General features: G+C 44.1%; 2 protein-coding genes across 6 annotated transcripts; one reads left to right on the top strand and one right to left on the bottom strand.

Annotated features, from left to right (window-relative positions):
- Positions 1 to 1,060: 1,060 nt before the first annotated feature.
- On the bottom strand, positions 1,061 to 12,480 carry prkcsh.L (protein kinase C substrate 80K-H L homeolog). Its single transcript, NM_001093655.1, is given in 17 exon segments — positions 1,061 to 1,353; positions 2,433 to 2,578; positions 3,811 to 3,910; positions 4,433 to 4,507; positions 4,759 to 4,848; positions 6,629 to 6,698; positions 6,869 to 6,944; positions 7,083 to 7,214; positions 7,461 to 7,547; positions 7,638 to 7,716; positions 7,949 to 8,033; positions 8,676 to 8,805; positions 10,026 to 10,143; positions 10,241 to 10,298; positions 11,106 to 11,201; positions 11,888 to 12,004; positions 12,366 to 12,480. Coding segments are annotated over 16 exon segments (1,542 nt in total). The 5' UTR covers positions 12,454 to 12,480; the 3' UTR covers positions 1,061 to 1,353; positions 2,433 to 2,437.
- Positions 12,481 to 12,758: 278 nt separating this feature from the next.
- Positions 12,759 to 25,491, top strand: odad3.L (outer dynein arm docking complex subunit 3 L homeolog). Of its 5 annotated transcripts, none has more exons than XM_018242047.2 (15): positions 12,759 to 12,955; positions 14,173 to 14,276; positions 15,927 to 16,048; positions 16,534 to 16,611; positions 17,601 to 17,780; positions 19,362 to 19,397; positions 19,569 to 19,673; positions 20,121 to 20,246; positions 20,365 to 20,487; positions 21,634 to 21,777; positions 21,983 to 22,143; positions 22,655 to 22,811; positions 23,151 to 23,306; positions 23,567 to 23,651; positions 25,202 to 25,491. In XM_018242047.2, exons 2-15 carry the CDS (start codon positions 14,192 to 14,194, stop codon positions 25,330 to 25,332), a joined length of 1,689 nt encoding a protein of 562 aa, XP_018097536.1. In that variant the 5' UTR covers positions 12,759 to 12,955; positions 14,173 to 14,191; the 3' UTR covers positions 25,333 to 25,491. The 5 variants fall into 5 exon arrangements, with proteins under 5 accessions (XP_018097536.1, XP_018097537.1, XP_018097535.1 ...); XM_018242048.2 differs by having other exon boundaries at positions 12,759 to 12,959; positions 19,572 to 19,673; XM_018242046.2 differs by having other exon boundaries at positions 12,759 to 12,959.
- The last annotated feature ends 1,807 nt before the right edge of the window (positions 25,492 to 27,298 follow it).

Genomic DNA, 27,298 nt, shown 5'->3' with positions numbered 1-27,298 from the left:
GTACAGTATAGATTATATATATATATATATATATATATATATATATAATTCAATGAATGGACCCGCACTCGTTCATATTCAGTGAAATAAATGTGTCTTTATTCACAGGGTCATTTCCAATGTTTCGGTCCTCTCTGGGACCTTTTTCAAGGAAGAGGACCGAAACGTTGGAAATGACCCTGTGAATAAAGACACATTTATTTCACTGAATATGAACGAGTGCGGGTCCATTCATTGAATTGTACTATCAAACATTGACCAATTGACCAACGCACCACCATCGATTGAATTATATCCGGGAGGAGTGCGTTCACTGTACTGACTGAATATATATATATATATATATATATATATATATATATATATATATATATATATATATTAGGGATGCACCGAATCCAGGATTCGGCCGAATACTTCTGCCCAGCCGAACCCTAATTTGCATATGCAAATTAGGGATGGGGGAGAAATCACGTGACTTTTCGTCACAAAACAAGGAAGTAAATTTTTTTCCCCCTTCCCACCCCTAATTTGCATATGCAAAATAGGGTTCGGATTCGGCCGAATCTTTCACAAAGGATTCGGTGGTTCGGCCGAATCCAAAATAGTGGATTCGGTGCATCCCTATAATATATATATGTCATATATAGGTCTGTCCATCCATCTACCCCTCAGCCCCCAGAATACCATGGGACAGGGATCCCCCAACCTTTTTTTCACTCAGGAGCCACATTCAAATGTAAAAAAAGAAGTTGAGGTTGCGGAATAAGTGCAGTGATTGGCTATTTGGTAGCCCCTATGTGGACTAGCAGCCTACAGGAGGTTCGGTTTAGCAGTATACTTGGTTTTTATACAACTTAAACTTGCCTCCAAGCCTAGAATTCAATAATAATCCCCTGCTTTTAAGGCAACAACATCCAAGGGTTTGGGGAGTAATTTGTTACTCGTGAGCCAATGGTTGGGGATCACTGGTCTGGGAGTTTAATGGCTGATCTATTGGCATCACACAAAGTTCATCATCCCTCTGTTTTTTACTTGCCAACGAAGGAAACCAACAGACTAAAAGGTCAGATTCTTTTATTTAACAAAACACAACAAGCCATTTCCAGCGATATGTACAGCGTATGGTAAGTGCTAAGGGATGGAATGTGTCTTCTGGTTGCCAGTGTCTAGTTGCCGCTTCTGCAGGAGGAGGAAAGTGAGGTGTCGGCGTGTGATTGGCTCAGAGAGGATGCTCTTCTGGAGAGGTTAATCGGGAGGATTTCCATATTACTGGTCACATGTATTTAGGTCCCAGAATAAAGCAGCTCCATCTGTTGGCAATGAGGGGTGCCATCATGTCTATATCCTGAGCTGGAATACAAAATCGGAATCATCAATCACGGAGTTGCTCAGGGAGGTAATAAACCACAGCACAAGATTTAGTGATCACACGGAATACAAACGGCAGGTGCCAGGCCCATACTGTTGGACTAAAACCCATTGTGATAAAACAGACTTTTAATCTGGGGGGAAAAATGTCAACTATTATGTTATTGCTTAGTTGCTCCTAACTGCTTCAACAAATAGGAAAAGGAGCAAAGGTTATTATATATATATATATACGATGTGGTTTTTGATGTTGTATAGCCAGACCCGCATTCTTTGGTAAGTGACCGCTACCGTGAGGGCACCCCATTGGCCCAGCAGTATTAGCTATGATTGGTACCATTACAACTCATGGCCAGATTGGTCCTTATAATGGCCCACCTGACCGATCATGTGATTGGCCCTTGCTGTAGCTGTCTTTGTGGTTGGCAGAGGGAATCAAACCCTGTTCGGCATTTACGACAGGGGCTGTTCCATTTCTGGCTTACCAAGTTGGCTACCTAGAATTCCAAATTGTTAGTCTTTTTACATACATGCAGGAAAACAGAGTGCCCGGCTGTAAGCCATCACAGCTGTACCCACATGCTCCAGTAACCAACAATAGCAGTGCTCAACCCTGGCATCATCCACAAGCTGAACTACAGAATGCCGGCTGGCTACCATCTAAACCTGTGATATGGACGTTGCTCCTGCCCTATGCCCACGTCTTCTTGCAGCAGGGTGCCGTGACAACCATAATAAGGGTATCCCTACACCAGTTCCTCCAAGGCCGATACAGCTGGGACCCTCTTCTGCATGGAATTTATTCTTCATCATTCTCCTCCTAAATGCAGACTAATGGCATGTTTTGTTCTGCATTAACGTAATCATAAAGCAACCCCAGAAAATGCAGCCTTCTTAGGATAACCACCCAAAATTCACAGATGATTCCTAGGCACCCGCTCATCATTCCATCCTTACTATGATGTGGGGGCCAGTAGGAGGCCTATTGGAATCCGCAGTTTCCGTTGCCCCTGGCTATGATTTTTTTTTTCCCTCTCTCAGTACTCAAACCCTAGACTTACCTCTATCACAGCTCATCATGGTCTTCTGATAGAACCTCAGGAGGTGAGTGACAGGCTGCAGGTGTAAAGAACTCCATCAAGTACTCACAGCGGCTCGGCTCTGATGTGGAGGTCACAACTGTATCCTTTCCACATGATAACTTCACCTAATGACATACACACCAATTAATATTAACTTATCCACTGTACTATAGTATCCTATTGTATTTCACTACCACCCTGCAGTGGGAGGGACAGACTCGTGTCCCATAGTTCCCTCCTGTCTGTGTCACTGTATCACCCTGCAGTGGGAGGGACAGACTCGTGTCCCATAGTTCCCTCCTGTCTGTGTCACTGTATCACCCTGCAGTGGGAGGGACAGACTCATGTCCCATAGTTCCCTACTGTCTGTGTCACTGTATCACCCTGCAGTGGGAGGGACAGACTCATGTCCCATAGTTCCCTCCTGTCTGTGTCACTGTATCACCCTGCAGTGGGAGGGACAGACTCGTGTCCCATAGTTCCCTCCTGTAGGTGTCACTGTATCACCCAGCAGTGGGAGGGACAGACTCGTGTCCCATAGTTCCCTCCTGTCTGTGTCACTGTATCACCCAGCAGTGGGAGGGACAGACTCGTGTCCCATAGTTCCCTCCTGTCTGTGTCACTGTATCACCCTGCAGTGGGAGGGACAGACTCGTGTCCCATAGTTCCCTCCTGTCTGTGTCACTGTATCACCCTGCAGTGGGAGGGACAGACTCATGTCCCATAGTTCCCTCCTGTCTGTGTCACTGTATCACCCTGCAGTGGGAGGGACAGACTCATGTCCCATAGTTCCCTCCTGTCTGTGTCACTGTATCACCCTGCAGTGGGAGGGACAGACTCATGTCCCATAGTTCCCTCCTGTCTGTGTCACTGTATCACCCTGCAGTGGGAGGGACAGACTCATGTCCCATAGTTCCCTCCTGTCTGTGTCACTGTATCACCCTGCAGTGGGAGGGACAGACTCATGTCCCATAGTTCCCTCCTGTCTGTGTCACTGTATCACCCTGCAGTGGGAGGGACAGACTCATGTCCCATAGTTCCCTCCTGTCTGTGTCACTGTATCACCCTGCAGTGGGAGGGACAGACTCATGTCCCATAGTTCCCTCCTGTCTGTGTCACTGTATCACCCTGCAGTGGGAGGGACAGACTCATGTCCCATAGTTCCCTCCTGTCTGTGTCACTGTATCACCCTGCAGTGGGAGGGACAGACTCATGTCCCATAGTTCCCTCCTGTCTGTGTCACTGTATCACCCTGCAGTGGGAGGGACAGACTCATGTCCCATAGTTCCCTCCTGTCTGTGTCACTGTATCACCCTGCAGTGGGAGGGACAGACTCATGTCCCACAGTGCCAATTACCTGTGTTGAGCGATTTGGTCCTTGCCAGCAAGATGTGCCATGCTCAAACTTCATAATGCTGAATTTGTTATCCTCTGGTCCTGCCCAGGATCCCCATGTTCTGTGGGTGGTGAGGAACAAAGCAATGTTATGCAATGTAAGTACAGTTCTAGAGGAGTCTTCCACATTTGTCTCCGGTAAAAGCAATTGAAAGGAATCCAAGGAATAGAATTTGATAAGATTCCTTGAAAGGTCACTTACTAAATACCAATGATTGGTTACATTTAAAGTTTAAACAAAATGAGCTATGGACATACGACAGACTTTTCCCCTGTTCGGATTGGCCCTCCAACATCTGTGACAATACTTTATCCTCTGCTGCTTTGAAGCTGGTAGTGCTTTCCCATTCTATTGCACTGCACTTCCCTCTCCAACACTGCTTTATCTATTGGTTGGCTAAACCTTATATATAGAGGAATGGATTCACACCACAGGAAGTAATGTAGATTAATGAGCTGGTGTGGGTAAATAGTGCAATATAGGGGCTCGATAAAAGCTACTGGCAGTGTATCTATAAACAAGGACACATCTTGTATCAACGGAAGGGAACTACTGTATGCAGCTAAAGGTTTCCAGCTCTCACCCAAGGTTGGTTTCAGATCCTCCATGTTTTGGCTTCTGAGTCACACGATTGAATGGGCAGAGACGGTAAACGTACCTGGAAGAGTGAGAACTATCAATGAACTGCCATGTGCTCTTGCTGTACAGCCAAATACAAAAAAACTGCATTCCAAATAACTTTACAGTCATTGACATTGTATCACATTCATCATTTGGGCTTTCCCTTTAAATAATGCCCCCCTACTATCCAATAATGGCTCACTCAGTTATCCCTCAGTAAAAACCGCCAAGCTGCAGGCTCCCAGCTATGTTATCCCTGGTACTACAAGCAGAACGCTCTCTACTCACTCGCTTGTTGAAAGCTCATAGCACTCTCCATAGAGGTAAGAAAATTCTCCATTGGGTCCAAAATCTAATGAAATCTCCTTCTCCAAACCCCTAAAACACAGATCAATAGTGGTTACAGCAAAGGCAAAGGAATGGTTCAGCTGTATTTACAAAGAATTATGTTACAAAGGCAATAAAGGGTTCAGTGGTGGGGTTACTGGAATAAAGAGTTACAGGGACAATAAGGGGCTCAGGGGAGGAGTTAGTGGAATAAGGAGTTACAGCAGTGGTCCCCAACCAGTAGCTCGTGAGCAACATGTTGCTCTCCAGCCCCTTCGATGTTGCTCCCAGTGGCCTCAAAGCAGGTACTAATTTTTGAGTTCCTAGCTTGGAGGCAAGTTTTGGTTGTATAAAAACCAGATGTACGGCCAAACAGAGCCTCAATGTAGGGTGACAATCCACATAGGGGCTACTAAATGGCCAATCACACCACTTATTTGGCACCCCGAGAACATTTTTCATGCTTGTGTTGCTCCCCAACTCATTTTACTTCTGAATGTTGCTCACAGGTTCAAAAGGTTGGGGATCCCCGAGTTACAGGGACAATAAGGGGCTCAGGGGAGGGGTTAGTGGAATAAGGAGTTACAGGGACAATAAGGGGCTCAGGGGAGGGGTTAGTGGAATAAGGAGTTACAGGGACAATAAGAAGCTCAGGATGGGGTTAGTGGAATAAGGAGTTACAGGGACAATAAGGGGCTCAGGGGTGGGGTTAGTGGAATAAGGAGTTACAGGGACAATAAGGGGCTCAGGGGAGGGGTTAGTGGAATAAAGAGTTACAGGGACAATAAAGGGGCTCAGGGGAGGGGCTAGTGGAATAAGGAGTTACAGGGACAATAAGGGGCTCAGGGGAGGGGTTAGTGGAATAAGGAGTTACAGGGACAATAAGGGGCTCAGGGGTGAGGTTAGTAGAATAAGGAGTTACAGGGACAATAAGGGGCTCAGGGGAGGGGTTAGTGGAATAAGGAGTTACAGGGACAATAAAGGGGCTCAGGGGAGGGGCTAGTGGAATAAGGAGTTACAGGGACAATAAGGGGCTCAGGGGTGGGGTTAGTGGAATAAGGAGTTACAGGGACAATAAGGGGCTCAGGGGAGGGGTTAGTGGAATAAGGAGTTACAGGGACAATAAGGGGCTATGGGGAGGGGTTAGTGGAATAAGGAGTTACAGGGACAATAAGGGGCTCAGGGGAGGGGTTAGTGGAATAAGGAGTTACAGGGACAATAAAGGGGCTCAGGGGAGGGGTTAGTGGAATAAGGAGTTACAGGGACAATAAAGGGGCTCAGGGGAGGGGTTAGTGGAATAAGGAGTTACAGGGACAATAAGGGGCTCAGGAGAGGGGTTAGTGGAATAAGGAGTTACAGGGACAATAAAGGGGCTCAGGGGAGGGGTTAGTGGAATAAGGAGTTACAGGGACAATAAGGGACTCAGGGGAGGGGTTAGTGGAATAAGGAGTTACAGGGACAATAAGGGGCTCAGGAGAGGGGTTAGTGGAATAAGGAGTTACAGGGACAATAAAGGGGCTCAGGGGAGGGGTTAGTGGAATAAGGAGTTACAGGGACAATAAGGGGCTCAGGAGAGGGGTTAGTGGAATAAGGAGTTACAGGGACAATAAAGGGGCTCAGGGGAGGGGTTAGTGGAATAAGGAGTTACAGGGACAATAAAGGGGCATAGGGGAGGGGTTAGTGGAATAAGGAGTTACAGGAACAATGAGGGGCTCAGGGGAGGGGTTAGTGGAATAAGGAGTTACAGGGACAATAAGGGGCTCAGGGGAGGGGTTAGTGGAATAAGGATTCATGGGGCATTTATTAACAAAGAAACAGATTTACCACTAACCTAATAGTATCCTCCATGTCACGCAGAGACTTCTCTGCTTCTTCATACTGGGAGCGAGCTTTCTGTGCAGCTAAAATAGAAAGAAAGGTGAGAATCTAAGAGAGATCTGTATTGGTGAAAGTAGAGAGATGTGGGTGATGGGCATCCCAGGTGCATATAAAATAATATAGTGAGAACACATACAAAGGAAAGGGTTAAAAAAGTGCAGAAGAAAGAGAAAGCACCATTACAGATGCTCACCATCAATCAAAGCCTGTGTTGTTTCATCGTAAGGCGGCATCTCTGGTTCTGCTTCCTGGGTCTTGCTGGGTGGAACCTATAATATGGTACAAGTTTATAAGGCTGGTACTAGTGCCCCCTCTCATGCACCCAGTCTCTTTCCTTGTTAGAACCCCTCCTCCCGTCTGGCTGGCATTGTTAGTATGGGAAAGGAGGAGTCTGGTTGGTTCATTACCCTAATATCTTCTTCAGGTTCATCCTCTTCATCATCCTCTCCTTCATCTCCATCTTCCTCGTCCTCATCCTCAGGGACCTCTGGGTGAGACTCAGTTGGTTCCTCTATAGGAGGCACTGGCAGGGCATCGGCCTAAGTGCCAGACACAAACAGAAGGGGGATATTCCACACTCCCATGTGGGTCTGGCAGTAAATGTCCCATATGCCCATGCCTGGAAACTAGGGTTGCACCAAGTTCCACTCGTGCGTCTAGATCCCCTCCCCCAAATCTGCCTGCTTGTACAACCACAATATCTAAAGGCAATGGGCAAGCAAATACCCAGCATTAAGCGTGGGTCAGCATGCAAGGCTATAATAAGACCAGTTCTTACATCTTACCTCTGATTTGTACTTTTCTCGGATCTGAGGCCAGACAGACTCCTGGAAACTGCCGACATCCACAGAAGATGGGCCTCCAAGCAAAGACTGAGCACAAGGAGAAGACAATCAATCTTAAGCCAAATAATGCAATGAACTTACACAGCAATATAAGCTTCCCGGGGCCTGAGAGCTCACCTGTGCCTCTTGGTCTGACACTGAACCATCTCCATCCACATCCAGCTCCAGATGAGAGAGCAGCTCAGATGCAGTCAGCCTGGGAACAATGTAATTGGTAGAGTTGGAGTGGCCCAGACACATGGACCAGTGGTCATACTGGTCACAAATAAGACAGATACAACAGGACAGTGTTTATTGCATCTCAATGGATGGCTACTATACTATAATCAAGGATGGGCTGTTTACATTTATACTTTCATACAACCATGTTTTAAATGCTAATAAGGAATATGTAAATCCATGATGTTCTGACCAATTGCTGCACTCACATTCCATCAGAGTCCTGGTCCAAGTCAGTGAAGACCTCCAGTGATCTCTGCTTATCCACTTCAGCCTTCTCTGCTTCTTTACTCTCTGTAACATAAGGGCAATTCAAGTCAAGGTCAAGTCAAATCCAGTTTATTGTCATCTCTACTGCATACAAAAAGAAATCATACCCAGCAAGATGAAATTACAATTTTACACTTATTTTCACTTCCTGCCCCAGCCATACACCAGTCAGTACATATACACACACACAGGCCCGGACTGGCAATCTGTGGGTTCTGGCAAATGCCAGAGGGGCTGCTATAAGGACATAGAAAGTCGTATTTAGTGGGCTGGTGGGGGCTGTTTGGGCCTCTGTGTACCTGGAATGCCAGGTCCTATTTTAATTCTCAGTCCGGTCCTGCACACACAAGAATAAAAGCATAAACTGCAGTAATAATATTGCAGTAAACACCAAAGAATAATAATAAAAAAAAATATTAAATTCAACTCTACACACTAAATATAATGTGCTATTTTATTACAATGTTGTGTGATACAGAAAAAGTGTCATGTGCTGTTCTATTATAATATTGTGCAAATGTGCCCTTTCTGATAATCTCCTACCAAGTTCATACCATTGTGCCAAAATACATCCCCAAGAAAATGTATATAATGTATATTCTATAGTGATACTGATTATGTGCCTTGTTCCCCACCTAGACCTTTCATTAGAACACACACACTTACCCTCCCAAGCCTTTTTATGCGCATCCTTTGCTTCTTGCTCAGGTGTTTCTGCGGTTTCTTTCTCTGCGCGTAGAGAATCCACTTGAGCCTGCAGCGCCTGACGACTCTGTACCATCTCCTGTAACTTGGTCTGTGGCAAAAAGGGCAGATAGATCTTATATGTACCTCTGTCTGCAGGAATGGGAGTCAAAATAGGCCCTGATATTCCAAGTACACAGAGGCTCAAACAGCCCGCCCCCACCAGCCCAAAAAATAGCGACAGTCTAAAGGTTGGCAGCTTATTGTCCCGTGTGTGGGGCCATCCGACGGGCTTCCCCGATCGATATCTGGCCGAAAGTCAAGCAGATCTCGATCGGGCAGGCCGCATCTGTGCCTTTCTGCGGTCCCGCAATCCGACCGCCTGTATTGGATGCATTATGATCTGATTGTTGGGCCCAAGGTCCCACGATCGGATCAGCCCAATGTCGCCCACCTCATTGTGGCCATATCAGGGAGAGATCCGCTCATTTGGCAACATCGCCAAATGAGCGGATCTCTACGTCTATGGCCACCTTTATACAGCAGCCCCACTGGCATATGCCAGAACCCACAGATTGCCAGTCCTGTCCCTCCTGCGTGCTCAATTCACAAACCTGCTGTCACTTCCCTATCCATGCACCAACATCACCTGCAGTCACATGCACCCAAATCAGTTCTCCCTGCATTACTGCCCCTGCCCTTTCACCTACAACTTCTGCCTGTGAACTTCCACAATACAATCGCTGCACACACATTCTAGTGGACACACAATGATCCCAGGCTCCTATCCTGACATTCCTTCTGTGTGTGTGTGTGTGTGTGAGCTCCTACATAGCACAGCAGCTGCAGTAAGTGCAGTTACATCATTACAGCTGCTGGTACAATAACATTATGATGATGCCCCTGTAGTGCCTCACATACAGTTCAAAAAACAGAGCACCGACTAAACGAATGTCCATAAAAAGTGACTGTTTATTTTTCAATATTAAAAATCATTTTTAGTATGCCGCAAACAATTTGGCCTGTCTGATTTACGCGTTTGTCTTCTCCTCCACTACCTCAGAAGCTATAGAAAGCCAACCCCCTCCCTCCTTAAAAATTTGTCAAAACCCCTGCCATAAAATTCATCAACCCCAATGTGTAATTACATACATATTCCCATTGCTAGAAGTAACGATTGACATTGTTTCAATAGAATAAAATACTGAAACAACAGTAGCTATATTTCCTTTCCTAGATATAAAGTTTTAACTTTGTTTCAGTTACATCGTGCAGTGCCTCGTTTCATACAGATCAGTATCTTTTTCAGGGAGGGATGTGATAGGTCCGTACCTGTTTCTCCTCTCGGCCCTTCCTGGCTTCCTCGATCAACAACTGTTTCACCCTAAATCCTTCTCTGGCTACCTCTGCCTGAATCTGGAGCTCTTCCCGCTCTTTCCTGCCCAGTTCCCTGCAGAGGGTGACAGAGTGTTAATGGAAATCAGAGTTAAATTAAATGATTCTTTTTATTCTAATACAAGTACAAGACAGGACAATCACGGTGTTACCTGCACGTATTCTCACACACTGCTCCACTATTATATTCATCTGTTGTGTCACAGCAGTCTGGGGAGAAAAGTGTAAGCTCTGTGTTAGGATTCCCTACTCGCATAGCTTCTGTCCCCCATATCATAACTGGGTCCCTCTGAATATTAGAGTGTAAGTTCTGCAGGGCAGGATTTATTCCATCCAATGGCTTCCTCACCCTGTATTGTATCTGCGTCCCTCTGTATATAAGAGTGTAAGCTCTGCAGGGCAGGATTCCCTTCTCCTAATGGTTCCCTTTCCCTGAATTGTATCTGTGTCCCTCTATATATTAGAGTGTAAGCTCTGCAGGGCAGGATTCCCTTCTCCCAATTGTTCACTCTCCCTGTATTGTATCTGTGTCCCTCTGTATATTAAGAGTGTAAGCTCTGCAGGGTAGGGTCCCCCCTCTCCCAATAATTCACTTTCCCTGTATTGTATCTGTGTCCCTCTTTATATTAGAGTGTAAGCTCTGCAAGGCAGGATTCCCTTCTCCCAATTGTTCACTCTCCCTGTATTGTATCTGTGTCCCTCTGTATATTAAGAGTGTAAGCTCTGTGGGCAGGATTCCCTTCTCCCAATGGTTCCCTCTCCCTATATTGTATCCTTCTATACATTAGAGTGGAAGCTCTGTGGGGCAGGATTCCCTCCTAATGTTTCCTCTCCCTGTATTGTAGCTGTGTCTCTCTGTATATTAGAGTGTAAGCTCTGCATGGCAGGATTCCCTTCTCCCAGTGGTTCCCTCTCCTTATTCTGCAGCTGTATTTATATTAAGGTGCAAACTGTACAGTGCAGAAGAATAGAATCCCCTATCGTTCCACCCTCCATGTAGTTCAGGTGTTCACTTACCACAGATTCCATCATTGATGCGGGATGATGGGATGTACTGGGGTTTGTAGCCAGCATTGGTGCAGTGGAATCGCCCGTTGGAACAGGCGGGGGTACCTACAGTGCAACAAAAATAAAGTGTCATACACAGGCCTTGGTAATAGAGTAGGTAAAATATTCTAAACGAATATATATTCTAACTAAAATATTCTGAGACAATTTGCAATTGGTTTACATTTTTTTTACTTTTTGTGGTTTTTGAGTGGTTTAGCTTTTTATTCAGCAGCTCTCCCGTTTGCAATTCCAGCAATCTGGTTGCTAGGGTCCAAATTCCCCAACTAACCATGCACAGATTTGAATAAAAGACTGGAATATCAATAGGAGAATAGAAAGATGAGTAATAAAAAGTAGCAAAAACAATACATTTGTAGCCTTACAGAGCATTTGTTTTTTTAGATGGGGTCAGTTAGCTCCATTTGAAAGCTGGAAAGAAGCAGAAGAACTGGTCATTCTATAATATACTAAAAGTTGACTGAAAAGTGAATCACTCCTTTAACAAATCAGAGGGAAAACTCTACAGTGAATCGACTATATAGGAAGTGCATTGACAGTTTGGGTGGATGACCATAAAAGCCTGGTATCATCAGTCTAAAACTGCCAATATCTGTGAAACCACTAAAAATGTTAAATGTATACAAATTGCAAAGCTGCAAAAGCTATTTATTTCTTGGGTTAAGATCCCCTTTAACTCCCAATCAATGATAATTTGGCCCAGCTGTCAGAATACCCCCCCTCCCCCATACCAGGTTCATCGGTCCCATCAGCGCAGTCGCAGTAATCGTCATTGACTCTGTCGAAAGGAATGGTCCGGGATCCGTCTAGACAAGTGAACGGCTTGGAATCATCGTAGAACCCGCGGTCTGTAAATGGGAATAATGCGTGGTTATCAATTATGGGTTTTTCCTTTTTTTATTCAGAAGTCAGAACCAGCATTGCAGAGAACAGAAAGAGACAGTCACTGGTTTCCATGGCAATTACATCTGCAGAAAGAGACAGAAACTGGTTTCTATTGTATTTACAAATAACTTTAAAACCAGTGAATATAAGTATTGAACGTATATTGGGAAACTGCTAAGAATTATATTTTCTTCCATTATACAAAAAAATCCCTTTGTAGGTGGAGTTCCCCTTTAACGCCTCAGGCTGACATGATACACATCCGGGCTGCAGGGAGAGGCGACTGAATGAAAGCCCTTTATAGGGATTCCCTGCTGCACTCACTGGACACGGAGACCCCTCGGGGCCTCTTCACCTCGACGGCCCAGCAGCCAAGAGCCCCGAGAAGCAGCAGCGCAAGCAAAGCCTTCATTATTCCTTCCGCCAGGACACGATACAGACACACAGCAATGGCGAGCGAGCGGCAGCCTATCAGATAACGCCAACGAGATAACAGCGCACCGGCGGCGCACTTCCTGAAACGTCATCACCTTCCGCAACCCTTGTTTGGGCGCCATATTGAGTATGGCAACAAGCAGTTCTATTAAAAAAAAGAGCGAAACAATCGCATTAATAAAGCCTGGCCCTTGTATTTTACGGAAATACAGGATACACAGACAAAATTGAATAACCCAGGAAGAATTAACGTTGTTTATAATTGCTAATCACAAGGCGTCTAAACGCAGCAGGTGCCTGCATTGGGATTACCAAGATGGAGACCATAGCGACGTACTATGGTGCACCAACATGGATGACTAGCCGAACCAGCCAATGGGAAGGCTTGTGTGCTGATACCATGGAGACGGTTGCTTAGTAGCTAAGGAAACCGAACGCTACCAGAAGCTCCAGTGAGGAGAGATTAGTTCGCTGTCACGGTGGGTAAGTGTGTGTGTGTGGGGCAAATATTTCGTTACATTTGGGAAATAATGTCAATAAAGAAAGGGCAACGATAAAGGAAAAACAATGGGCAGGAGTTTATCTGTGGAAATGAGAAAGGGTAACATACATAGTAACTTAGTCTAGGGGGGAAATATGGGCTGCCTTGTTAAACTACAACTCACTACTGAGTCCAGAGGTTGCTCAGTTCTTCCATGGAAGCAGAACAAGTGATTAGCCCGAGGCTACATTATACTGCCATCACTTTGCTACTTATAGAGCTCACACAACTATGCAATGTATATGTAAGATTTAAAGGGATTCTGTCATGATTTTTATGATGTATTTTTATTTCTAAATTACACTGTTTATACCGCAAATAATTCACTCTACAATATAAAATGTAATTCCTGAACCAGCAAGTGTATTTTTTAGTTGTAATATTGGTGTGTAGGTGCATCTCAGGTCATTTTGCCTGGTCATGTGATTTCAGAAAGAGCCAGCACTTTAGGATGGAACTGCTTTCTGGCAGGCTGTTGTTTCTCCTACTCAATGTAACTGAATGTGTCTCAGTGGGACCTGGATGTTACTATTGAGTGTTGTTCTTAGATCTACCAGGCAGCTGTTATCTTGTGTTAGGGAGCTGCTATCTGGTTACCTTCCCATTGTTCTTTTGTTTGGCTGCTGGGGGGAAAGGGAGGGGTCGATATCACTCCAACTTGCAGTACAGCAGTAAAGAGTGACTGAAGTTTATCAGAGCACAAGTCACATGACCAGGGGCAGCTGGGAAATTGACAATATGTCTAGCCCCATGTCAGATTTCAAAATTAAATATAAAAAAATCTGTTTGCTCTTTTGAGAAATGGATTTCAGTGCAGAATTCTGCTGGAGCAGCACTATTAACTGATTCATTTTTAAAAAAAATTCCCATGACAGTATCCCTTTAAAGACTTGGGAACTCATGACATGAGAACATACAGGAGTAATTGGGTGTTTTCAGCAGGAGAGCATAGAGATACCCCATCACCAAACAGAAAAACAAAGAACTGCTCTTACAGCCAAAAATGAGGTTCTGCCTCAAGGTCATGGTACTAGTGACAAGGTTAGCTTGGAAATAGAATCCATCCAAATCAGGGGGACTCACACGCAAATCAGTACACATAGAATTTTATGCTCTCTCAACATGAAGATATGAATACAAATTTCTTGCTTTCAGTCACCTCCCACGGGCAACCATGCCAGCCACAGTGTCCCTGGATGCAGTTAAACCACCAATACATGAGCAGATCTCGGAGTTGCACAAGAAACTCCAGCTCCTGGGTAAGTCAGTTGATTAAAGGCTTGTCTGATATGCAGTTTAACTTGCTGTGATTGGTCTCATCGCTGTACACAAGTGTTAAGGTGGCCATACACGGGCCGATAAAAGCTGCCGACAGACCGTGTCGGCAGCTTATTGGCCCGTGTATGGGGGCCCCCGACGGGCTTCCCCGATCGAGATCTGGCCGAAAGTCGGCCAGATCTCGATCGGATGGGATTAAAAATCCCGTCGGATCGCGGCCGAATCTGTTCGTTGATGCGGTCCCGCGATCCGACCGCCCGTTTGGCGAACGCTAGGATCCGATCGTTGGGCCCTAGGGCACACGATCGGATCAGCCCGATATTGCCCACCTCAAGGTGGGCATATCGGAGGGAGATCTGCTCGTTTGGCGACATCGCCAAACGAGCGGATCTATCCGTGTATGGCCACCTTTAGTCCATTCATTGCTTGGGTTATAACCAATCAGTGACTTGAGGGGAGGCCACATGGGTCATAACTGTTGCTTTTGAATCTGAGCTGAATGCTGAGGATCAATTGCAAACTCACTGAACAGTTATGTCCCATTTGGCTTCCCTTATAGTCACTGACTAACTCAGAGTTAGAGAGCTGAAAAGCAGAAAGTAGTGTTCTGGCTATTATGTTAGACATTCAGTCACTCCAGCCTTTATACCTTCATTTTTTGGCTAACTAATTATATTATTTTGCACAGACTATCTTTTTACCCAGTTTTTATTTTTTACACTGAACTGTTCCTTTAACTGTCAATGAAATTCAGACTCCCAACTCCAGCATGAAGAGTAACTCGATTATTTCAGAAAAGGGACAGAATTTTATTTAGAAAATTGAAAACTGATTATATTTAGAAAATTTCTTATGTTAGTATGAGGAAGCTTATATTAATGGGGAGGTTCACCATTAAATTAGTAATTAAGTATGTAAAAAGAATGGCTCATTCTAAGCAACTTTTTAATTGGTCTTCATTATTTATTTTTTATAGTTTTTGAATTATTTCTTCTGACTCTTTCAAAAGGGGGCCACTGACCCCATCTAAAAAACAAATGCTCTGTAAGGCTACAAATTTATTGTCATTGTTACTTTTTATTACTCATCTTTCTACTCAGGCCTCTCCTATTCATATTCCAGTCTCTTATTCAAATCAGTGCATGGTTGCTAGGTTAATTTGGACCTTAACAACCAGATTGCAGAAATTGCAAACTGGAGAGCTGCTGAATAAAAAGCCAAATAACTCAAAAACCACAAATAATAAGAAATGAGAACTAATTACAAATTGTCTCAGAATATCACTCTCGACATCATATTAAAAGCTAACTCAAAGGTGAACAATCCCTTAAAGTAATGCTGGGCTATATGGAGGTTCAGGGACAGGAGCAGATCCTATAGTCATGGGGGGTGAGCATGGAGCAAACACCACGTATCCCATGGTCCTTAGTAGACAAGGACCTGCATTGTGTGAGGATGGGCAATCACAGGAACTCATAGCAGCCAATCAGATTTCAGTATCGTAGGAAGACCTTTAAATCTAAGTGCTAATTGGTTGCTGTGAGACACACCTGGTACAAAAGTGTTATTACATAAAGTGGCAGGAAAGTGTTTGTGGTGAATCTCATGTACTATTGAATTCTGTGTGACAGACGGGGACCACAAGGCTTATGTAGAGAGGTCACAGTCGGATATCGAGAAAAATGACGATAGAATTCAAAGACTGCGGCAAGACAACAAGAAGCTGCACAAGAAACTGGCCGACATGCTTGTGGTATAGATTTCTACTCATTCCCATACTTTCTCTTTACTGAGATGTGATGCAATTCAGTGAGGGGTGCCAAACCAACCGAAAATCCCCTTGTCTGCTGTTGCAAACCCCTTGTAAGCTTTCTGTGTCTGACACAATTCTACACCACACAGAATGAAATATCTTCCCGTTTAACCTTCCACTATCCAATCTGAAAATCTTCCAATTGGAGTGGAATGTTGAGATTTCCGAGACACAGAGAGGGTCATTTATCAACACTGGGCAAATTTGACCGTGGGCAGTAACCCGTGGCAACCAATCATATCGTGCATTCATTTTTCCACTTGTGGCTGGCTTTAAAAAGTTAATCACTGATTGGTTGCCATGGATAACTGAGCACATTTGCCCAGTGTTGATAAATGAGCCCCAGAGTATCTCGCCCCAAATACAAAGCTAAATGATAACATACTTTCATATCTAAATAACTTGTTCTCTTCTCTGCGGCTCAGGGGGATGAGAAGGTGATAAAGGAGGCATTTCATCAACATTCTGCGGAAAAAGCTGCCATGAAAAACAAGAGTGGGCAGGTGGGTAATGATAACTAGAAATCTATTGGAAAATCATTAACAAACTCATCTGAATTAAATGTGCCCTGTAATAGAAACCTTTACTACTAACACTTTACTCCCTGTCAGGATCCTTCAGAGATTTCCTGTATGGAATACTCCATCTGTTTTTATACTACAACTCCCAGTACCTCAAAAGCTTTAGACTTAGAATACTATATATTTTGTGTAAAGATGGCAATTTTATATATCTGTGACCTTGTTATGAGCTAAGGAGATTAGGGGGAGATTTGGGGTGAGTGCTTATTTGTGCCCTCGGTACCCCTGGAACTATAGCAGGGTGACACCCCAATGTTTCTATATATCTGTAACCTTGTTATGAGCTAATGGGGCCCAGCCTGAAGGCCAGTTAGGGGGAGATTTGGGTTGAGTGCTTATTTGTACCCTGGGTACCCCTGGAACTATAGCAGGGTGACTGTTACCCCAATGTTTCTATATATCTGTAACCTTGTTATGAGCTAAGGGGCCCAGTCTGAAGGTCAGTTAGGGGGAGATTTGGGGTGAGTGTTTATTTGTGCCCTGGGTACCCCTGGAACTATAGCAGGGTGACTGTTACCCCAATGTTTCTATATATCTGTAACCTTGTTATCAGCTAAGGGGGCCCAGCCTGAAGGCCAGTTAGGGGGAGATTTGGGGTGAGTGCTTATTTGTGCCCTGGGTACCTCTGGAACTATAGCAGGGTGACTGTTACCCCAATGTTTCTATATATCTGTAACCTTGTTATGAGCTAAGGGGGCCCAGCCTGAAGGCCAGTTAGGGGTAGATGTGGGGTGAGTGTTTATTTGGGCCCTGGGTACCCCTGGAACTTTATTATGGTGACTGTTACCCCAGTTTAAACTTGTTATGAGCTAAGGCTCCCAGCCTGAAAACCAGCTAGTGTGTCATAGCATCTGCTTAAATACCTGTAAGATCATTTCCTCATCTACTTTGTGTATTTTGCCATCAATCAGGCTGCCATCGAGCTCATGGACCAGAAGTTATGTGATAAGATGAAGCGCCTGAATGCCATGCACCACCAGGCAGAGAAGAAGAGGAAACACTTGGAAGAGCTGCAGACAGAGTACCAGCAGAGGGAACTAGAACTGCAGGGCAAGATGGAGGGGGAGGAGGGACCCTCACAAGATGAGCAGGTGAATAGATGCAGCAAACCATTTAGTCCTGGAGTGTCCACCATTCTGCCCTACAAATAACCCTATGACAATTATTGACAATTTCTAGTGTTTTGTCATTGGTCTTGGTGCTGCACGGTATCACCCTGCAGTAGGAGGGACAGACTCCATGTCCCATAGTTCCCTACTGTCTGTGTCACTGTTTCACCCTGCAGTGGGAGGGACAGACTCATGTCCCATAGTTCCCTCCTATCTGTGTCACTGTATCACCCTGCAGTGGGAGGGACAGACTCATGTCCCATAGTTCCCTCCTGTCTGTGTCACTGTATCTCCCTGCAGTGGGAGGGACAGACTCATGTCCCATAGTTCCCTCCTGTCTGTGTCACTGTATCACCCTGCAGTGGGAGGGACAGACTCATGTCCCATAGTTCCCTCCTGTCTGTGTCACTGTATCACCCTGCAGTGGGAGGGACAGACTCATGTCCCATAGTTCCCTCCTGTCTGTGTCACTGTATCACCCTGCAGTGGGAGGGACAGACTCACGTCCCATAGTTCCCTCCTGTCTGTGTCACTGTATCACCCTGCAGTGGGAGGGACAGACTCGTGTCCCATAGTTCCCTCCTGTCTGTGTCACTGTATCACCCTGCAGTGGGAGGGACAGACTCATGTCCCATAGTTCCCTCCTGTCTGTGTCACTGTATCACCCTGCAGTGGGAGGGACAGACTCATGTCCCATAGTTCCCTCCTGTCTGTGTCACTGTATCACCCTGCAGTGGGAGGGACAGACTCATGTCCCATAGTTCCCTCCTGTCTGTGTCACTGTATCACCCTGCAGTGGGAGGGACAGACTCATGTCCCATAGTTCCCTCCTGTCTGTGTCACTGTATCACCCTGCAGTGGGAGGGACAGACTCATGTCCCATAGTTCCCTCCTGTCTGTGTCACTGTATCACCCTGCAGTGGGAGGGACAGACTCATGTCCCATAATTCCCTCCTGTCTGTGTCACTGTATCACCCTGCAGTGGGAGGGACAGACTCATGTCCCATAGTTCCCTCCTGTCTGTGTCACTGTATCACCCTGCAGTGGGAGGTATAGGGCCTCAATTTTCAAACTGCCTTGGGTTGCTAGATGCAAAAACAAGAGTATTTAACATAGAATATATTTGCTAACAAACACAGAGAATCAGTTTTAATGTGTACATAAGCCAAAGCGACTGTTGTTACTGCACAAGGAAGCACCAACTTTTAACCCCTCTATAATTCCAGGGTTTCTTTAGTAGTCTGTGCCTGCATGCATGTTATGTTGTTCCAGCTCTATAGCTTGCACATACAGTCATGGCAGGTCCATGGGGGAACCATATTGACTCCCTCGCACTAAGTGCATCATTTACAGCAGGAGTCAGTTCTGATGCATAACTTGCATTTTCTCACACCTGTAAAAGTGCTGGGAAAAATTCAATATGCTCTCTGATGAAAACCAAGGCAGATAGTGGCAACTTTTGTTCTAGTTTACACATTGCCCGCTGTTAGTAAATGAGGCCGACAGACTCCATGTTCCACCTGAAACATTTTATTATTCACAGTCGAATTATTTTATCTGCAGGATGAAGCTGCAGACAAAGAGGAAGTACCAGAACAGGTTAACTATTTTATATTTGGCAAAACCTCCTTTACTTTGCAGAAAAATTTGTGATTTTCGATTGCCGAATCAACTGGTGCTAGCTTTCTTACAGGCTTTTTTGGGGCTTCTCTTTATCTCTATTCAACTATAGGGTTTCCCCTCTGTAAGTCTCTCCTGTCTTTTATTTAGCAGTCTATGCGCCTCTTGGAAAACCGACTGGAAAAGGCCCAGCTGAAGTGCCAGGAGGCAGAACACATTTTCAGTGTCTATCAAAAGCTGAAAGAGCACATGCAGGTAATGTGAGTCTCTAGTCTAGAGTCTCTAGTTAGTGTCTTTAATATTTCTCATTCTCAATAGTAGGATGCCCTCCTGCCTGTAGTTCTGCCTCTTTGTGTATTAGAGTGTAAGTTCCTCAAGGCAGGATTCCTCTCTCCCTGTATTGTATCTGTGCCCCACTGTGTATTACAATGTAAGCTCTGCAGGACAGGATTTCCCTCTCCCTGTATTATATCTATTTCCCTCTCCCTGTATTATATCTATTTCCCTCTGCGAATTTAAGGGTGAACACTACAGAACAGGATTCCCTTCTCGCTGTATTAATAATAGATTCTATTTCCCTCTGCAAATTTTAGGGTGAGCACTACAGAACAGGATTCCCTTCTCCTAAGACTCTCTCTCTCTATTGGCCCATTATTAGTCTGTATGTGTACACTGACAATAACAGGACATGTATCTTTGCAGGATGAAAGCCTGACTTTTCAGACTCAGTTGGATCTCATAGAGGCTGAGATCCTAAAGCAGAGAAATGAGCTGATGGAGCTTCAGAAGATGAACAAAGATGCTCTGCAAGCACGGGACGAGGCACGGGTAAGAGGGACAGGAATCTCCTTACATCTAGACTAGAGATAGTTACTTGTATTGAGCTCTGAGCTGGTCTGGTACCTGGGTATTTATACAGTTGCTTTTTTCATTTTCTGGTTGACAGGCTGATCTTCAGCAGCAGGAAGAAGAAGTTACAAGAGAGCGAAGGGAGAGGGAGCGCACCCTTCAGAATTACAAAAAGCAGGCAGAAGAGAGGCGTATTCATGCTGAGCGTGTGGAAAGAAGGGTAAGTTACCTAACCCACCTCAACCCACCTCAAATAGCTTTACCTTTATTATAGAACCACATCTCTCCCTCATAATGACTCCACATCTTTGTGCCCAAGCCAGAGACACAAAGAATCTGCCAGTGCCGTGGTAGTGAATAAGCTTATCTGACATGTAAGAGGTGGCATGTGGGAGACGCACTTGTGTGTAGGTGCAAGGGCAAGTGCCAGTTTTTAAATGTAATTTGTCTATTCCTTTCTGTTTTCCACACAGCTGTTTTTGACTCTTGAAATAATGTAGCAGAAGCCAGCTGATTAATGGACTGGTGAAGCCACATACAAGGCATTGTGGGAATTGGGAGTCTTGGCAGGAAGACATTTGGTTTTTGCTACATTGTTTCAAAAAGATGCATTAAAGGAACTATAACATCAAATAATGTAAGTGTTTTAAAGTAATACAAATATAATGCAGTGTTGCCCTGCACTGGTATAACAGGTGTGTTTGCTTCAGAAACACTACTATTGTTTATATAAATAAGCTGCTGTGTAGCAATGGGGCAGCCATTCAAAGGAGAAAAGGCTCAGGTAACACATCAGATAAACTCTGTAGAACATAATGGTGTTATCTGTTATCCACTATTTAACCTGTACCATATAGTCTTTTTTCAATTTCCACCATTGCTACACAGCAGCTTGTTTATATGAACTATAGAAGAGTTTCTGAAGCAAACACACGAGTTTTACCAGTACAGAGCAACACTACATGATATTTTCATTACTTTAAAACACTTTAATTTTTTGGTGTTACTGTTCCTTTAAGTTGAGGATTTTCTTGTGCTTTGTATTCTCTAGCACTGCGATCTTGAAAATCCTGAATGGAGCCCAAAGTAGGACATGTCAGGAACACTCCTTTCCGTGTATTCCCACTCAGCAGCACTGCATAAAGACAGAGAGGGGGGACACAACTCATTGCACTCCATTATAGGCAACACATGGGGTGGCAAGGTGCATAATGGGCACTATGCACCTGCCCTTTTTGTTTTTGCTCCTTAGTAAATGATCCCTCCATCATGTTATCCACAGTCTCTGCTTGATTCTTGCACCCTGCTTCATTTTTCCATTCTGGACCCTGTTTGTTCTAATCGCCAAACCGTGATACTTTTATAGGCTCAACGAGTGGCCTTGCCAGGAGAAGATGCTACAGTGGACAATCAACAGACCCCAAGCGGAGAAGATGAAGAAAAGGTGATACGCACTTTCCAGGAAGCCTTTCAGAGGATAAAGGATGCCACCGGGGTCACAGACACTCAGGTGAGGGCTGTTAATAATACATGGCAGATGAGATTTTAATCTACCATAATGATCTCATGTTCTAATTGAGATCACAGCAATCCATTTAATGAGGCATCAGCCGTGTGACTTACAGTAGTATCCTGAAGGCTAAATGCTTGCTGGGGAAATGTGACTTGTAGCACAACAGAGGTTTCACCCCCCTGTTCCCCTTGTAACCATATAGGAGATCGTGAGGCGCTTCATAGCCCAGGGAGAGACTGGCAAACACTTGGAGGAACTGAAGATTGAGAATGAAAGGACACTGGTCAGGCTGAAAGAGCAGAAAGAGAAACTGGAGGAGGAATTCCGCAATCAGAAGTACTCCGGGGAAGCCAAGTTATCCAGGTATATCTCTTCTTTTGTACTTATAGACATACTGTAACGTTCTAGGCAAGAACCTGGAGTTGAGGCTGCTGGCATGGATCTGACTCTTCCGTAAAGCCGGAGAGTCCAGCTAGTCCTGTTTTTCACCAATGCCCTTTTGGGGGCTTTCTGCTGCAGTGTTAGCTGGGAACCTAACAACTTCATAGTTCAGAAAATCTAGACAGGGCACAGGCAAGGATCAGGCCAAGCCTAAAAAACAGGCAGAGGTCAGGACAGGCAACAAGCTTGTAGTCCAGGTCAGGTAAAAGTAAAAAAACAGGAATAATCACAAAAAAAGGCTTGAGCAGGATCTGAGACAACCAGAAGCCAACTTTGGCAAGGAGGGAATGACAGAAGGGGTTTGAATAGGGAGTTTTTGGCACAAAACTGCTGTAAGAAATGAGCAAGAGGAAGAAGGGCAAAGTTGAATGGCAATGACTGTAATGCCTAGAGCCATATAATATCTCTCATCATTTACTTTTCTTCATTGAAGAGGGCAGCAAGATCTGGAAGAGCTGCAGAGTCACCTACAGAAGGAAGAGAAAAGGTGCGAGAAAACCAAAGAGGAACTCGAACAAATGTCCAAAATCCTTAATGAGACCAAAGCTGGCATTGAACATTTAGCAAGCAAAGTCAAGCACATCAAGGTGGTGAGTACTGGGTAATTCAGTTTGGCATTGGACCAAATCTTTAGAGCAGGATTCCATATTGGTGGAATTCAAACGGATTTGGTTCATCCCTAGAAAGTTTTTTTTACTCCTGACCATATCTTTATTTGCTCCAATATTCAATATTCCTTTGGCACGCTGATTAGCCTGCTTGGTAGTGCTGGAAATTCCTGGAGACAGCCTGTACTGGAAGGTCAAAGGAGGCAGTTTTAGACAGAAGAGCTTACTCAGAGCTGATTCCCAGGACTCATTAGGGCTCTAGGTATCATTCTTGACTGACACAGTGTGGCCATGATGTGATTCCTCTCTTCTCTATTTCAGCCAAAACACTATTTTCCTGCTCTGGATGGTTCTCCATTGTCAGATGAGCAAGTTCTTGATCTTCTGGGCATCACGGAGGAAAAGCTGCAGAAGCTTCTGGAAGAGCTTGAGGGGCAGGATCTGGGGCAGATTCTCAAACAAATGGAGGAGGAAGAGGTGAGTAAAAGGGAAAGTAATGGTTCTTTAGTGCAGTAATGTGCAGTGTGCAATAAACAGGGCACTGTGCAGCTTGCATGATCGGTGGGCCCTAGGTGTAGGTGAGGAATGAACATTACAGTTATTGTTTAATGTGTTTACTACAGGGGCTGTGCATTATGGAGGGGAGAGTACCATGGCTGTTAAATATTTTAGCTTAATTGATTGATGCATAGATTTGCATTAATTTCATTGCTTTATTATAATGCCAATATTCTCAGTTCCAGGCAAGCATTGAGGGCAAACTGCCTGCACACAACATACGGATTTCCCTTCCAGCTCCATCCAAGCAGGACATGTTTGAAGGTAAGTGTACCTGGCACTAGCTATAGCAATAGAAAACGATAACAAGGCACATGATCAGGTAGGTAGCTCAGTCCTGTCAAACACAGATCTGCTCTGAGATAGGCAGAGGATTCTGCATTCAACTGAGCCAGTCTCATAGCTGCAGGATCGGTTTGCAGGGAGGAGTCAGTTGCTGCATGGTTGGATTAGGGTGGCCATAGACACACTGTTAATAACGTAGGAAACAAAATTTTATACGATATTCGTACGTGTATGGTGAGAGACGAGCCAACAGATATGGCAAAAGACTTGGATATGGGTTGGCTTGTTGATCAGGCTACCCAGAAAATATTGAATATCAGCCATTGTTAGTGCTGAATTGTCAGATACAGGTAGAATTCTATTGTTTCTACTTGTATATCTGACAATTCAGCTCTACACGTGTGTATTGAAATGAACAATCTTTCCTTGAAAGATCCTTTCCAAGAAAGATCGTACTTGTTAATGGCCACCTTTAGAGGCAAGTAGTTTGATCAGTGTAGGACTGGAACAGGTTGTGAGAAGTCTGATAGCTACAGCACAGGTATATGGGTATATGGAAGACTGCATAGCTGGTATAGGGGACAGGGAAAATGACAGCTAAATGGTTGGTACAAAGGAGACAGAGGTTGATAGCTGCGTGGTTCACTGCATGGTTGGTAAAAGGGAGAGAGTGGTAGATAACTGCATGGTTGGTACAAGGGAGAGAGAGTTGGTAGCTGCATGGTTGGTGCAAGGGAGAGAGAGGTTGACAGCTGCATGGTTGGTGCAAGGGAGAGAGAGGTTGACAGCTGCATGGTTGGTGCAAGGGAGAGAGAGGTTGACAGCTGCATGGTTGGTGCAAGGGAGAGAGAGGTTGACAGCTGCATGGTTGGTGCAAGGTAGAACGAGGTTGACAGCTGGATGGTTGATACAAGGGAGAGAGAGAGGTTGATAGCTGCATGGTTGGTACAAGGGAAAGAGAGATTGCATTGATTCTGACAGAAGGGACAGTGATTCAAAGTTGCATTGTCACATGTACAGAGTACTCAGTAGAATGAAATTCTTACTTGAATGCTTTCTTCACAGACTAGCCAATTAACACTGAGTGCAACATTACAATACTAATAAAATAACGTTACAATTAAATTCTGTTTGCTCTAGCTATAAAATGTAAAGTTACAAAAAGGTCTTTCTTCTTCTAAATACAGGAAAGTTACAATAAATCTAATCTAATCTAGCTAACATGTACTATTATCACAATGACCATAACCTTAAAGTGCAAGTGTAAAATTACATGTTTAACAGTCTTTAGCATTTGCATCCCTTGTGTGGAGACAGCTTTCCAATGTCTCCACACAAGGGTGGACTGAAAGAATGAAGCATAACGTGGCAAATAGGGGGCAGATACCCTTTACAGCTGTCAGTAGGACAAAAAATACCTTCCTAGTTGTCCAGACAATTCAATAAATACATGAAAGTTACTAGTCACTTCCTTCCACCCACTTCCTGTTACGATGATGTAAGCCCCTCCATTGTCTCCCTCGCTATAGATGAAGAGGACAGCGGCGAAGATGAAGGCGATGTGGTGACGCGAGCAACCTTAAAGAGACAGTCCCAGCAAATCATTGAATCAAAAACAAAGAGGAGGACCCGCCCCAAGAAGAAAAAGGGGAAGCAGTAATGAACCCTCCTATCCACCCCACACTGGTTTCTGTTCTTAAAGGAATTGTTCAGTATAAAAATAAAACTAGGTAAATAGATAGACTGTGCAAAATAAAAAAATGTTTCTAATATAGTTAGTTAGCCAAAAATGTAATGTATAAAGACTGGAGTGACTGGATGTGTAACATAATAGCCAGAACACTACTTCCTGCTTTGCAGCTCTCTTGGTTTCCACTGATTGATTACCAGGCAGTTACCAATCAGTGACTTGACGGGGGCACATGGGCCATAACTGTTACTTTTGAATCTGAGATGAATGATGAGGATCAATTACAAACTCACTGAACAGTTATGTCCCATGTGGCTCCCCTTATAGTCACTGACTAACTCAGAGTTAGAGAGCTGAAAAGCAGGAAGTAGATTCAGTCACTCCAGCCTTTATACACTAACTGTATTGGAAACATTTTTTATTTTATCTATTTACCCAGTTTTTATTTTTACACTGAACTGTTCCTTTAATAGGGATGAAGCAAATCCACTATTTGGGAAGTAACATAATTTTAAGGATTCAAATTCGGCTCAGCCAGGCACTTGGATTGAACGAATCTAAATCCTGGTGAAAAAGGCAGAACCCTGGTCAAATCCCGAACCGAATCCTGTATTTGGTGCATCACTACTTCATAAAGGGGTTGTTCACCTTTGAGTTAACTTTTAGGGGGTTATTTATTAAACTCTGAATGCCAAAAACCCGAAAAATTCAAGATTTATTATACCCCGAGGATGCAAAAAATCAGAATCTGAAAATCCGGCATCTCAGAACTGGCGAGGTTGCATATAAGTCAATGGGAGAAGTCCCGAAGATATCTTGATCTGCGCTGGGTTTCGTGCAATAATCCGAAGATTTTGTGCAAAAATTTGAAAAAATTGGGGGTTTTTTTGCACACGGGTAATTTCATGGAAAATGTATTGACAAATAAGGGTAAAAAAACCCTTGCGGATTTGCTCGGAGTATTTTTCAGAAAATAATGAGATAAATTCGGACTTTGATAAATGGGCAAATAGAGAGTGATATTTTTTTTTTTATTCAGTTTGCTATTTCAGCAGTCAGGTTGCTAGGGTCCAAATTACCCTAACAACCATGCATTGATTTTAATAAGAGACTGAAATATGAATAGGAGAGGCCTGAATAGAAAGATGAGTAATAAAAAGTAGCCATAACAATACATTTGTAGCTTTACAGAGCATTTGTTTTTAAATGGGGTCAGTGACCCCTCCCCCATTTGAAAGCTGGAAAGAGTCAGAAGAAGAAGGCAAATAATTAAAAACAAACTATAGAAAATAAACACTCAAGACTAATTGAAAAGTTACTTAGAATTAGCCATTCTATAACATACTAAAAGTTAACTTAAAGGTGAACCACCCCTTTAAGACTACCACCATTAGAAAAGTAAAAATAAACACCTGTGGGAGAAACAGCCAAAAGGTTGGTAAGCAACGTGTTGTTTATGAGCCACTGGTTGGGGATCACTGAATTAGAGAGTCAAACTGAGCTCTGCGTACAGGAGCCTCTGCCTGTCTGAGAACATCCTCAATTCTACTATTAGAAAGAAAATCGGTGCCCTTTATTTTTTTTAGTATAAAACTGAATTCCCAGAATTCCCTGTACTTATCATCCCATTTAAAGGTTGAAAGCCTAAACATCTTCCATCATCTTAAACATATCCATCAATGTCACACCTGGGCTCAATGCAATGTGCCCCTTTAAAAAAATCTATTTACCTTTTGTTTATTATGAATCTAAACAATGTTGTGGTTCCTCCACTAAAGTAGCAAATGTTGCTGTTTGTCCCAAACATACTGTATCCTCCTCTGTACCTTTCCTTGTTTCTTCTGGTCCTCCATTTGCATCCCCATCACATTCCAGACAGGACATGGAGGCTACACATGGAACAGAGGGTCAGGGACTCGCATCTCATGACGTTGGT

The sequence above is a fragment of the Xenopus laevis genome, chromosome 3L (assembly GCF_017654675.1).
Source record: "Xenopus laevis strain J_2021 chromosome 3L, Xenopus_laevis_v10.1, whole genome shotgun sequence".
NCBI classification, from domain to species: domain Eukaryota; kingdom Metazoa; phylum Chordata; class Amphibia; order Anura; family Pipidae; genus Xenopus; species Xenopus laevis.
Note: the sequence above shows the minus strand (reverse complement) of the source record. Positions and strands in the feature narration are given on the sequence as shown.

Excerpts from the sequence above, each read along its gene's own strand:
- odad3.L (XM_018242047.2), top strand. The coding sequence starts at position 14,192 with ATGCCAGCCACAGTGTCCCTGGATGCAGTTAAACCACCAATACATGAG. Across the intron at positions 17,781-19,361 it reads GACCCTCACAAGATGAGCAG|GATGAAGCTGCAGACAAAGA; the intron begins GTGAATAGATGC and ends TTTTATCTGCAG. Across the intron at positions 19,674-20,120 it reads AGCTGAAAGAGCACATGCAG|GATGAAAGCCTGACTTTTCA; the intron begins GTAATGTGAGTC and ends GTATCTTTGCAG.